The sequence below is a fragment of the Quercus lobata genome, chromosome 1, assembly GCF_001633185.2.
Source record: "Quercus lobata isolate SW786 chromosome 1, ValleyOak3.0 Primary Assembly, whole genome shotgun sequence".
Lineage (NCBI taxonomy): Eukaryota > Viridiplantae > Streptophyta > Magnoliopsida > Fagales > Fagaceae > Quercus > Quercus lobata.
This window is the reverse complement of record NC_044904.1, coordinates 15957787-15971669: the sequence shown is the minus strand read 5'-3', so window position 1 is coordinate 15971669 and position 13883 is coordinate 15957787. Positions and strand designations below refer to the sequence as shown.

The 13883-nt window shown below is 36.7% G+C and overlaps 1 protein-coding gene across 1 annotated transcript; it reads right to left on the bottom strand.

Moving 5' to 3' along the window:
* Window positions 1–4922: 4922 nt before the first annotated feature.
* On the bottom strand, window positions 4923–13408 carry LOC115980888 (cell division cycle protein 48 homolog). Its single transcript, XM_031103092.1, has 9 exons — window positions 12923–13408; window positions 12669–12834; window positions 10200–10428; window positions 7724–8490; window positions 7264–7485; window positions 7081–7152; window positions 6700–6981; window positions 6068–6427; window positions 4923–5442 (listed from the first exon to the last, which is right to left on the bottom strand). Exons 1-9 carry the CDS (start codon window positions 13048–13050, stop codon window positions 5107–5109), a joined length of 2562 nt encoding a protein of 853 aa, XP_030958952.1. The 5' UTR covers window positions 13051–13408; the 3' UTR covers window positions 4923–5106.
* Between the last annotated feature and the right edge of the window lie 475 nt (window positions 13409–13883).

The window sequence follows — 13883 nt, the reverse complement described above, 5'->3', positions numbered from 1 at the left end:
GTCGAGTAAATCTAGCCAGAAAATTTAGCACCAACAAATGTTGTTGGGGCTGAGGTTAAATATAAGGGACAAACATATCAGACGGTATGGTCAGAATTATCAGGCAGTGTTACTTGTGCAAGCTAAAAAATCTTGAATATGAGAGCAAGTTAGGTAAATTTTAGAAAACAAGTTGTGCTACTCGCTTCCTTCCACCCATAGTCATTCATTGTGTACATGCATTGCACGATGTTTCACCCACCAATTAATGATACACTTTTGTTACTATTGTTGTTGCATTCTCTTGCTCGAAAATTATATCTTGTAACTGGCATATATGCCGGGTCTCTCACACACAAGCGGGCCCCATATACTAGCTCTTGCTCTTGCTTGCTACTTTGATAAGTTGATATAGTACCTACTCTCTCTCTCAAAGTCACTCTCTCTCAAATTCACTCTCAAAAACAAAGAAACAAAAGCAACAACCCAACAACTATGCAATTGCAACCTGCATTAAATTTATCCTCAATGCCTTCATGGGATTGTATTGTGCTGCGTGGCATGAGCCTCGAAAGTTGTCGGTTGGGCCATAACTTTGACAAGTGTCCCAAAGGGGGTGACATGTTAGATTTGTTTTTTTAAATCTTTGTCAGCCTGCATAGCTCAGCAATGAGCTCCATTCACCTTCCAAGTTCCACTATACTTTTGTTACATGTATCGCAAGCCGAAAAGGTTAAATTTTGTTACACACTCACTGTTGCACATATTTCGTTTAAATTCTTTTAAAACATGAGCTTGAAATGTGTGTAACAATGAGTATATGATAATCATTGCTTAGCCGAAATCCCACTTGACAATAATAAAGTTATTAAGGTTGATTTTTACATACTATTCAACAATGGTACAAAATGCCAATAATCTTTTAGCTCAATTGATCAACACTTCCTAGAAACATCAAGGGTCATGAGATAAACCAGTTAAGTTAATCCCCTGCAGAAAACTCATCAAAATTAATCATGTAATAAACTTCACAGGGGAAGTTGTTGGCATATTTTTAAATCATAATTATGTGTATTAAATAGGGACCCTTTCGTAGGGGTGGGTTTTGATGAGGAACCACAAGTATTTAATCGCTGACTTCATGCCATCCACTCCTTTGATAGAAAGCCTCTGCTTTCATAATTAAGATTAAAGACTTGGCGATGGTGTTTCGAAGTTTCCCAATTGGCCTGAAACTTTAATCTCAAGGACCCAACGGACATAAAGGGTGCAGCACATGAAAACAATGACCATTCTTGTATTAAAAAATTCCAGAAATTTTTTCAATATTTATTAATTACAATTTGCAACTTTTTCGTCGGCCATTTATGAGGCCAAATTTATCTCTCTGTTTTTTTAAGCAAGAAACATTTTCAATATTTAAAGTGACTCTAATTGGATGGTAGAACAATACTTGATATATACATAAATATCCAAGAGATATTATGATCAAATCCGATTTAGCAGTATATATCCATATTATATTTAAATAACTGTTTTTTTTCTTTAATCTAGATAAATAGAGTTTTGGTGTTAGATTTTTTTTTTTTCTTTTTGATAATTCAACTATTACAAGAAGTAGGGGAGAAGAGATTTGAACATTGATTCTCTTCATAAAAAATGTCAACCATATAACTCCAATACCAAATAATGTCGTTAAGCCACAAGATCAACCAATGCAACCGAACTAAAATACTCTTGGGCAGATCTTTTGTGAACCTAGTTTCCTTTTTGAGAAAGTTTTGTCAACCTAGTTAATCACTAGTACACAACTCTCCCCAAAATCACAACTTTATATTGGTTGGAAAAAGACCAAACATAAGAGAGAAAACATAAGGTATGGTACAAAACAAATATAGTGAAAGAGATTTGATTTGAAACATTTAAAATGCAATAACGTGAACTCACGGGGTTCATCACTACTTCCACATTCAAAAAAAAAAAAGGCACCCACCTCACTAACTCACCACCACCACACCCCCAAAGTAATATCAATTGGTAGCAATGAATTGTGTGAATTGAAAGATCTGCCTTCTTCAGCTACTCACGAGCCCAATTAAGGACCAACCCCCACCCACATATTTCACCTCACTCTCTTTCAATTCAAACTCTCCCTCCCATTCCTATATAAACCCTCCAAACCCCATAAGCTCTCACACTCACAAAAGCAACACTTAAACCCAAATGTCTACCTCATTTTATTACACATTGGTGTTGTGTCTTCTCCTCTTGTTGTCTTCAATAGACACAAACATGGCAGCAAGAAAAATCCCATCTAGTGCTCCTAGTACAATTGTGAGGCCATTAGTCTCTGAAGCTCAAGATTATGTGACCATGAAGCCTTTGTTTAAGCACAAACATCGGGTTTTTCGAGGGAAAGAAGTGAAGAATTGCTTGCCTAAAGGGTTTAGACATTCATCGGCTCCTAGCCGATTTGTGAACTACCACACACTTGGTGGCTCGTCTGCAGGGTGTTTTTCTAGAAAAAAGCCTTGATGCATGGTATATGCATGGGAGTTTAAGAAATATGGAGGTGATGTTTGTATATGTTTTTTGGGTTTTCATGGGGCGGTTGAGTTATGTGCTTATTTAAATTTTTTATGTTTTCCATCATATTTTAAGAGAATTAATTATAAGAGGTCTTATAATTATAATTTTGGTGATGATGATTATATTCATGGTGTAGTTGTTCCTTTTCCTTCTTCTTCTTCTTCTCTATTTTGGGCTAGATGTTAAGAGATTAGCATGTGCAAATTCTAGTCGCCGAGTAATTCTTTCATTTCCATAGCCATGTGAATGTGATATACCAAGTGCAGGCTATAAGAGCAAGTAATTTATTGAGTGAATTGGGATAGGTGTTGGATTTAAATTTGACAAGAAAATGTAACATGAAAGTAGTTAGGCTTTTAAAAAAGAGCAATAGAAAACTCTCCAACCCTCATAATTCACAAATTCAATTCTTCTTTAAGATGCTAACTATTACTCTAAAGTTTCATTTATTTAGGCGTAAAAATATGATTTTTCATGCTTTTAATTTCTGCTACCGCCATCACCTCCTTCCCACCTACAACAATGTGTTCTGATTCAATGTGAGTTTCTCACTTCAAAGTCGGGTAATAAATGAATTTGGCCTCTACATTCCAGACATTAAAAAACTTGTGATAATTTTGAGACGACGCACCAATGTTGTCAATTCTTTTCCGTTGGATTGCCAAAATATTTCATAAGAAACACAATTTTTTTTCCCTAAATAAATAAAAATGTAAAATCTTAGCGAGATAAACCCTCCACGCATATACCTCACGTACCCAACACTAAATACACTGTCAATATATTCTATTAAAAAAGAAAATACACAGTCACTATACTCTTACCATTTTAATATATACATTCAAGTCTTCAACCAATATTCACGTTGCGACCTATGTAATGATTAGGACATTTTACAATTTCGTGCTTTCTTTTATAATATAAATAGTAAGATTTAATAGACATCTTTGTCAATGAAAATGGTGTGCTACATTTTTTAAATGTTGATGTTGACACATGAAAAAAAAAATGTCTATATATATGTGGACATAGCATAATTTTTTTTGTACATACAGATACATAAAATATATCAAGAAATTAAAGATATCTGCAAAACGGCGCACTGATATCTTCATGAAGTAGATGCATGCATTGGTAAATGCGCTCTTCAGCTTTTAAATGCAAAGAGGTAAATGGCGCCTCAATATTTATTACAAATTTTCAATTGTATTGGACAAACAGAAACAGTTATGCATCATCACTACATTCACATGAATGAGACACAGAAATCAGCTACCAAACTCAGCCAGATATATGCATCGCACGTACAAGATAATCTTGATCATATATGATATACTTAAGCCTGCAAATTTATGCTGGTTGGGGTGCATATAGACAATATTCGATTATGCTTTATAATAAGCAGTCATAAATTAGGCTAGGTGCATCAAACCGGGGCCTACCTGAGGGAAAATTACCATGCCACATCAGAGTGACCTACCTAGAACTAGAAGTAGTTCTAAAAATATACATGCATAAATTTGAACTTTGATTTCTTTAGTTTTCCAATTCATCACTAAAGTTTGAGAAAGTCTATAAACACACAAAATTTGACATTTGCTGATGTCACAGAGTGCTAGTGATAGGTAAAAAAATGATGTCAATAGTAAGTCTAGATGAGAACCAGTAAAAACTTGCAAAGTTAATTGGTGTGAAAAATATTATCAAATTTTTCGTGCATGTAGCATTTCTCCCAAATTTTCATCCATTAATAATGAAGTACGAGAACTAAAAACCTCATGTTTAAGTTTAAGTGTTTAACCTAGGCCTAGAAAGTACAAAAAGGAAAAAGCAGTGACTAACACGAAAGCTTACCCCATTGACATTGTGATCCAAAGAGGCATACATTTTTTTGATAAATTCTAGAGGAGATTTGAACCTAAAAATACTTGAAGATATCAGTTGAGTTACAAAATTCTTAACCCTAAAAGACATGTATAGAGTCTTTGATAACGTATAACTAAAGATTTGATAAATATAAAACCTAATCAGACAATTCATCTTCATATATTTTGAACCATGCACTAAGCGCTTGAGGGTTAAAGGAGGGAGGGGTGAAGTTGCTAGGTTTGCAACATATTAGTATATATTCAAAGTGCAATGCGGCTGGTTTTGGGCTCTTTTTTGGCACTGCACCTATTGGGGCAATTTCCCCTATTGCTTGACCACACCTCACTTGTGGTGGAGAGGTGGAAACCTATCTACACAAAGTGCAGTGTGATTAGTTTAATTATTCAACTAAAATTACTTTCTTTTCCTCCATTTTCTCATGAAGCAAATACAATGCAGTCAATACTCCCAAACCACATCAGAATCATAAATAAATAATAATAAAAAACCCAAATATTCCACACGCGCACAAAAAAAAAAAAATGCAAGAAAAAAAAACATACATATTCACAATATTTCTCTAATACCCACCACACTAAACACCTACAGTGGAGCCTTGGCATAGACAGTCCAGGGTGCCGGCCAGTTTCTTCAGTGCATACAGGCCTACTAGAATATATGTATTCCTAACCATTTCAAAAAAATATAAAAAACTAAACAAAAAGAAATCATCTTCATCAGCCTAGCAGAAGTTACAAATGGATCAGATCCAATGTTGGCCCCAGTACGTGTCTCAGAGAACCTAAATTCACTTCCAAAACCCCTTGACTGCTGCAAGGTCTGAGCAAATACCTGGTATTTGCATATATCAGCATCACTAACACTCCTACGGGCAAACTTCATGGACTCCTCAAAATGAGCAGCCCTAATCTCTGTCACTTCATTATTTTCATCCTTGTCTATAGCCTCAGGATTCTCACTTCTCCTCCTCTCCTTCTTAATATCCTGCAATAATAACAAATTCCAAACTTACAGTCAATGTATTTTCAACGGGGACAAATATTAAGATCTACTCCATTTCAAGCAAAGCATAGGGCTAAGGTATATGATAATATCATTGCAATTTCAGTCCCATAATGCGAAGGAGCTATCTTGGTTAATAATTGGGTCCACTTTGTTTGAACAGATTAGTTTTTAAAGAAAGCATTGCTTCAGTCTATTTTAGCCTATTGCAACCCTTACCCTTTTTCCCCAACAAATAAAGGAACCAAAAGAAAAACACCCAAAACAAAGGAAAAAAAGGAGGGCTAAAACCTCAGGCCTATACCAGGATGGGCGGAGATATACCACATAGCAATGAACACCAATGGTGCTCGTTTGTTTATTCCCAAGGAATTAGGACAACCACAATTCTAAATGCATTCCTAAAGAGGCATAGAAGCTGAACTTTAAGGACAAGGTGAAAGAACAAAGACACAGGATGGTAATAAAGCATTAAAAAGACAAAAACGAGATGAGTGAAAGTATTGAGTCATCAAAATCTCTGCAAGCAGGGGAATGATTTTTCCAGGTACTCAAAACTCAAAAAGTGATCATATAAAGTTATATCAAGGGACGGAGAAGAGAATACCTTTTCTATGTCCTCTCTAATAGCATACTTGCATGCTCGCTGGCAAATCTCTGTGATGTCAGCTCCACTGAAGCCTTGAGTACCTTTGGCCAGTGCTCTGAAATCAACATCTTTAGAGACAGGTGATTTTCTCAAGCAGGATTTAAAGATTTGATAACGTGACTCCTCTTCAGGGAGAGGAATATAAATCAACTGGTCAAGACGACCTGGCCTCAGAAGTGCTGGGTCAATTATGTCAGGTCTGTTGGTAGCCCCAATTATGAACAGAGTCTTTTTTGCAGATATGTCATCTATTTCAGTAAGAAGCTGGTTCAGAACCCGGTCAACAGCACCACCTGCATCCCCAACACTGCTTCCTCTCTGCAACAACAATTGGGGTATTACTTGTAAAATGAGAGACCAACAATAAACAGGATTTAATTATGTAAACCACACAATGTAAAATATCAACAATTCAGCCCAATTCGGATCCAAAGTTTTAATCTTTCCCTGTAAACAATTTCACATGAATCCCTTGTAAGCTATACAATTCTAAGTTTTGAATGACAATTCACAATAAGACTTAGGCCAGAGTTATACATTTTCTTTTTTATGTGAGAAGGAGATTTATACAATAAAAATACTTAACCAACCTGGGTAGCAATTGAGTCAAGCTCATCAAAAAAAAGGACACATGGTGCAGATTGTCGAGCCTTGTAAAAAATTTCTCGAACATTGGCTTCACTCTCACCAAACCACATTGTAAGCAGTTCAGGGCCCTTGACACTGATGAAGTTTGCTTTAGATTCAGTTGCAATTGCCATGGCCAATAGAGTTTTCCCACATCCTGGGGGACCATAGAAAAGAACCCCTTTTGAGGGTGACATTCCGAACTTCTCAAACTTCTCTGGGTGCTCCACAGGATACTGTACAGTCTGAGGAAGAGAATGCAAAAGCAATGTCTCAGCTATAAGCTGGTTAAGAATTACAAGACAATAGAAATACACTGAAACCAACTTAGCAAAAATAATTACTTCTTGAAGTTCCCGCTTAACATTCTCAAGGCCTCCAATGTCTTCCCAGCTGACATTGGGCAATTCAACCACCTGTTCAGCAAAATCCAATCAATCAAAAAATGGATGAACATTAGATTAATATATCTGTACAACATAATCATCTGCCACTTAATAAAAGATTCCACCAGGGGCGAAAATCACTGTTTCTCGTAAAGCAGATGGGTTGCTTTTTCCAAAAGCAGTCTGGAAGTGCTCATTGGTAACAGCCATGGAATCTAGTATCACAGCATCAATAGATTCATCTTCCAAGTCAATTACATCCATTTTCTCTCTAATGTACTGCAGTGCAGCCTCAGTGCAGAGAGCAGCAAGATCGGCACCAACATACCCATGGGTATCTTTTGCAATTCTTGTCAAATCAACCTAGGGGAGGTAGAACATTTATTATCAGCGAAATGATAATAATAATAATAAATAAGAATCTAAAAACAGGAAGACGAGAGGAAAAAAAAATTTAAAAGAAAAAAATATTCAAGTAAATGCCAAGCTCATATATGCAGATTCTGCTCAATCGTATCCATAATTGGACCCAGATCCACCAGAATCTGCTCAAACCAATATATCTCACTTAATAACAAAGGTTAAAAAGGGGTGAGCTTACATCATCAGAGAGCTTCATGTTCTTGGTATGGATGTGAAGAACTTCAAGGCGCCCAACTTCATCCAGAACACCAGTGTCTATTTCCCTATCAAAACGACCAAACCTTCTCAAAGCTGGGTCAATGCTGTTTGGACGATTTGTAGCCCCAATAAAGATAACATGGGCCCTAGATTGAAGTCCATCCATAAGAGTCAAAAGCTGTGAAACGATCCTCCTTTCAACTTCACCATGTCTCTTCTCCCGCTTAGGAGCAATGCAATCAATCTCATCAATGAAAATGATGGATGGACCATTCTTTTCAGCTTCTTCAAACGTCTTCTGGAGATTGCTTTCACTCTCCCCAACCAATTTGGACATAATCTCCAGCCCATTAATACAGAAAAAGAAAGCTCCAATTTCATTGGCCACAGCTCTAGCTATTAATTTCTTTCCAGAACCTGGGGGTCCATAAAGCAAAATTCCTTTAGGTGGTTTCACACCAATTGATTCAAAAAGTTGAGGGTGCCATAGAGGCAGCTCCACTAATTCATGAATCTGAGCCATCTGCTTCCGAACACCACCCACATCATCGTATCCAACTTCATCCAACTTATCCACATCCTCCCTTCTGACAGGTACCCCCTCACAGAAGATTTCTGTGTCTGGGGCAACCACACAATACTCTCTTGGGTCAGTTTCAATAACCTTGAACTCTACACTTCTCATCCCTCCCCTGACAAGGAATAGGTCTCCCTTCCTTACAGGGCGAAAAGCTTCCAAGAAATACGCTGCAAACCCATCATTGGCAACAAAAAAGAAAATTTAGAAACAGTATCATATAAGATCAAAAAAACTATTAAATCAATGATTTAATATGAAATCTAACCGACCATAATATGAAATCTCAAGGATTAAATAACCTTGAACTATGCAAATGTCTTATACATAGTTTTATGTCTTCTTTTTGCTGCTTGTATATATCTTCGTTGCCTACTTCATTTTTTTGATGGAGTAGTTTTTTTATTAATTTTTTTTTCTTGCCTATCAAAAAAGAAATATGCAAATGTAATACATTTAAAAGAAAAACAGGGGCATTATCAAAGTCATGGTTTTAAAAACCAGACCAGGGGCAAAACTGGATTTGCCTCCAGTTCCCGATTTTTCCCAGTTTTTGACCAGTTTTGGCCATTTTTGCTGGACTGGACCGGTACCCGGTTCCCGGTTGAACCGGTCGGACAGCCAGTCCGGTACGGTTTTTAAAACCATGATCAAAGTACTTTAAACTATTATGGTAGGTATTTCAGTTTTTCTATTGAAATCAGGTGATATACATGTAAGGATCGATCCAAGGTCCATTTGATATGAATTGCAACCAACATATATTCATATAGGATTAGACTCACTATAGAATCAAGAGAAAATAAGTTGAAACACAAATTCTATGCTCCATGTTGAATACCTTAATCCAACTTTAAAATTTTCAGGAAATTCTAGAGGAAATTACCACCAAAAGAGCTTTTTCTTTTGGGGCAGGGGGGGAGGGGGTGGGGGTGGGGGTTGGGGGAGAGGAAGCAGGGGGGATGTTATTTGGTGTAACTAGAAGATAAAGAACTCTTTACCAATTAATACAGGATGTCAAACATGTGTGACATAGTTTAAATATAAATCTTCAACTAACTAACCACTTGTATAGGCCTTCTGGTGTTTCAAAATTAAAAACTCCTAATCACACAGCTAAAAATGCTTCCTCTCTTTTCTTTTCTTTTTGTTTAACATCACAGACAAAAATATTTCTTGACTGTGGTGGGTCTTGAACCCATGAGCTTACCCTTCACCTTGCACTTACAATGGGAAAAGGGTCATCTAAGATAAGAGCTAATTGGCCTCATTGCTAGGAATATTAAATCAACATTCATTGATTTTGGAGCTCATATACCAAAAATTAATTAAGCTGTATTAAAATTATGTGTGTGTGCATGTGTATGTATATATTTCTTTGAGAATGCCTCAAATGTTTTTTGAGTACCCGTACAGTGAGACATAAACGGAGAGCACACAACCCTATTGTATAAAGCGATCATCCATGAAAAATACAGGAACTGTGTTATGCTCTGGCAGATATTGCAAAGCAGGGGAAGAAGTAACAGCCACAAATGATGGCAAAGCTTTCACATTCCCACAATCTATAAAGTATAAACATTTTAGTGGTGGATAATCTCTTCATTGGTGGGAGTGAGAGAGAGAGAGAGAGAAAGATTGAGAATGGGATAACCTGATTAAAATACATGTTCATAAATCTACTAAAAATATGCGATATAACTTCATTACTACCAAATAAATCACAATAGTTACAAAAAAGTTAAAATCACTATGAAAGGGTAGACAGCAACAGAAAAAGACCAGTACACTTATCTGTTTGAAATGGAGGACCCTAAGAAACACTGACAAACACATCAAATGAAGAAAAATTTGTCTGCAATGCAGGTTAGAAACTCACGTTTCAAGTATGCATCAAACAGATTGCCAGTAACACCTTCTATAGTATCATCAACAGGCAGTATGTGGACACGCTTTCCATACTTAACATCAGAGCAATGGTGCACAGATACAACATCCCCAAGCTGAACCCTCAGATTTGATCTAACAACCCTGTTCATACTAATCTTTGGCTCCTCACATGTTTCATCAGCAAGAGCAATGCAGATTGTATCCTTTTGTTTCTTGCCCTGCCATCCAGTTCACCAAATATAAATAAAACTGAGCGCACTAAATGAAAAACATTGTAAAACATAGACTGCCAGTGATACAAGGAGCACCAAAATCGTCCAAGATTTTATTTTTCAATTTGCAATTAAATTTTTTTTTTTGGAATTTAAATTTTGAATTCGGTTTTAATGTTGGGGGGTTTTAAAGGGATTTAATTAGATGTTTTCCATTGGTGTAATCCCTAAACCCTATTTAACTAGTACTGCTGTAATCATGAAAAGCTGTATGATTTGGAATAAAAATTATTATGATGAGTTGAGAAAATATGTCTCCTCATTTGTTCTCTCTGTTTGGTGGTCATGCCAAAAACCCTTAGGTGGTGATGCCTAAGGCTTGCAGGTAGATTCTAGGATTCGTTCTGTTGTTCCTTTTGTTTCTCTTTTATCCTTATTTTCCTACATTGTTCAACATCAGCCAGGAGCTAAAAAATGAACCAAAAGATTCCCATTCTTTAGTTATCACAAACACCACATTTATACATTTTAGAGAAACAGATACCCAAGCAGGCACAACAGAACGACCATAACAGTAACTAAAGTGCAAAACCCAAGTTTTACCGTTTTAGTCCACTGGAACTTGGAAGAGTAGTGCAGCAAACCCCTACTACTTGTTGTAAGTCCCTACCAATTTGTTGTAAATTCAAAACACACATGATCGTATTCCTATACAAAAAAAGGCAGAAAAAGAAAAGTTCCCTACTGCCAAAAAGAAAAGAAAATTTTTAGGAGCAGAATTTTTTGTGCAAACTGGGATTCAACTTGGAGTTTCAATAATGTGGGAAAAACCCTTCATCCTACTTTCATTTCTAGCAACCTAACAGTGAACCAGGAATCAGAGATGAATAATTCTGATTCCAGAACATTCAAACTAACAAAAACCATCTTATGGCATTCAAAGCCATTGTACTACCCAGATACGGCTCATAATCATGAACTCCATTCTTTGGCCAAAAAATAAGGTACTGAAAGATTCCGAAACACTCAATCCCCTAAAAAAATTATTAGTTTTGAAATAAAAAATAAAAAGGTAAGCATAAGCCAAACCAGAACACAAACGATAACACACTCAGATAGTCAGCTCCTCAAAGCTCAAATTTACAACCAAACCTCCTTCACAAAACTCATTGAAACACAAAACAAAATCCAAACTTTTTCAAACCCAAACTAAAAAGCTTAACTATTAATACACTAAACCCACAAAACAAAACTCTAAAGTTTCACACACACAAACAAAAACCACAACACAACAACAATTCACATAAACAACACAAACCAAAACTTCAGAACCGAATTTTAAAAAGAAAAAAAAGACCACAAAAACATTAAAATTCCCGGGTCCGGCTCCCCTCCCATTCTCTTCCATTTTTATCTAGATAGAAGACACGTCGCAGAGAAGAAACCTAACGCTTAAAAATTTAGCCATATCAAATATAATTTTTAGCCAAATCAAATATAATTTCCCTCTCTCTCTCAACTCCTTTCAGCAAACTCCCTTTAGAAAAACCACTGGAATTGTTGATTGTGCCGTTGTGGGGTTGACGAGAAAACAAAAATCTAGAAGCTTCCCAAATTTTTCTGGTTTGAGCTTTGAAACCCAATTCATTTTTCCCATTCCTCGTCAAATGTTGGAGCTCCTAAAAGAGTTCTTGCTGGAGATGGTTCTGGAGTGGCTGATAGTTCTGTAGGGATGTGTTTGACGAAGGACAGTGAAACATTGGGTGTTAAATTGAAGAGCAAGAACACTGAAACATTGGGTTTCGAATACGTATTAATGATAATGACGATCACATTTAAGGAAAAGAAGATTAAAAGAAAAAAAAAATGACACTGAAAGTGCTTTAAAATCAAATGGGTTTGCTGCAAAAGCTTCAAAAACTTGGTTTTTTGTGCTTAAAATCGCAAAACTCATGTCTTAAAAATTCTTCGGAAACAATAAAGAAAGAGAAAAAAATAAATAAATAAAGATTGAAACTTTGAGGTGGGAATCAGCTTAAGATTGGTAAAAATCTAATGGGTTTGTTTCAAAAGCTTCGAAGATTTTTGTGGACACAACAAAGAAAGACTTTTCTCTTTCTTCTTTGTGCTTAAAATCAAATGGGTATATCGGAAAAGCTTTAAAGACTCACTCTTTTGAGCTTAATATCACAAACCCATGTCTCAAACAATGGGAGAGAATGAGAATTCCATAAAATCTGTGATACCTTGATGAGAATCGTGTCGCCACGGAAAATCTGGATCTTTTCCATGGTGTTAGGGTGCAAAGCGACGACGGAGTTGTCGTCGTTGATCGCCGAGTCAACGACAAGCCGATTCGGCGACATTTTCCACTTCGGAATCGCCGTCGAGAAGTCCTTCTTCGCCGATTTCCTGAAAAAGAAAGAATTGAACATTGAATTCGGGAAATTAGGGTTCGAAAAGAGTTGGTAATGAATTGAGGGGTGACGAGTTGACTCACGAGCCGGAAGATTCGCCCTGGCGGCGCGCCATTGTGGTTGCGATCGGAAAAGTTTCGAAGCAAAACGAAGCGAATGCAGAGAGAGAGAGAGAGAGAGAGAGAAAGAGACGAAGGTAAAGCATTCGCATCCGGAGATGCAAATTGCATATAAAAGCATTTTCGATGAAACTGTAGCAAAGAAATCACCAAAAGCACACCCACGTCTGGTTATACATCGATACAGTATCGTCTATAAATACATGATAATAATACTCGTTCCGTCGTAGATTTGTTTGCTGCAAACTGTAGTCTGTTCCGTTATTTTTCACCACATTAGCTCTCATCATTCTGCAGTTTGGAGATTACTCTTTGTTCTACTTCTGGTCCTCACAACACAACCACCCTTTCAAATCCGGTTGTTTTGGAGGGAAGGATTACAGGCTGTCTTGTACCTAATATTGGAGGGAAGGATTACATTGATAGTTTGATACAGACCCGATTAAAGTCACTGCTGATATTGGATTTTTTATTTTTTATTTTTTTTTAGCCTTCGGCCCAAGTTTTGCTAACATTTCCATTATGTAGCCCAAAAGTATATATATAATGTTAAGTAGCATATTGAGTTTTAGATACTCGAGATCTAAGAGATGACAAAATTGATGTGGAAAAAAAAATCTCACGTGGAACTTAAGTCTTAGAAACTTGAGTCCCTCAAAGAAAACCAAGAGAAATTTTTTTGACCTTAGCCTTATCGATAATTTCTTCTTCTCTCTTCTCTTTGGCTTTCTCTCTAGATCAAGCCTAAATCAGGCCTCCAAGGCCGAAGCTCACTCATTGAGCTCGAGCACAAACACCATGAGCCACCATTGAGGTGGTTCCCTCAAGCTCTATCTCATTCCCTATCTCTCTTAGTCAAAACCCCATATCAAAGCCCATGAACTTTCCCCTCCTTCTCTCTATCTGATCGAATACCCTCTGGGAC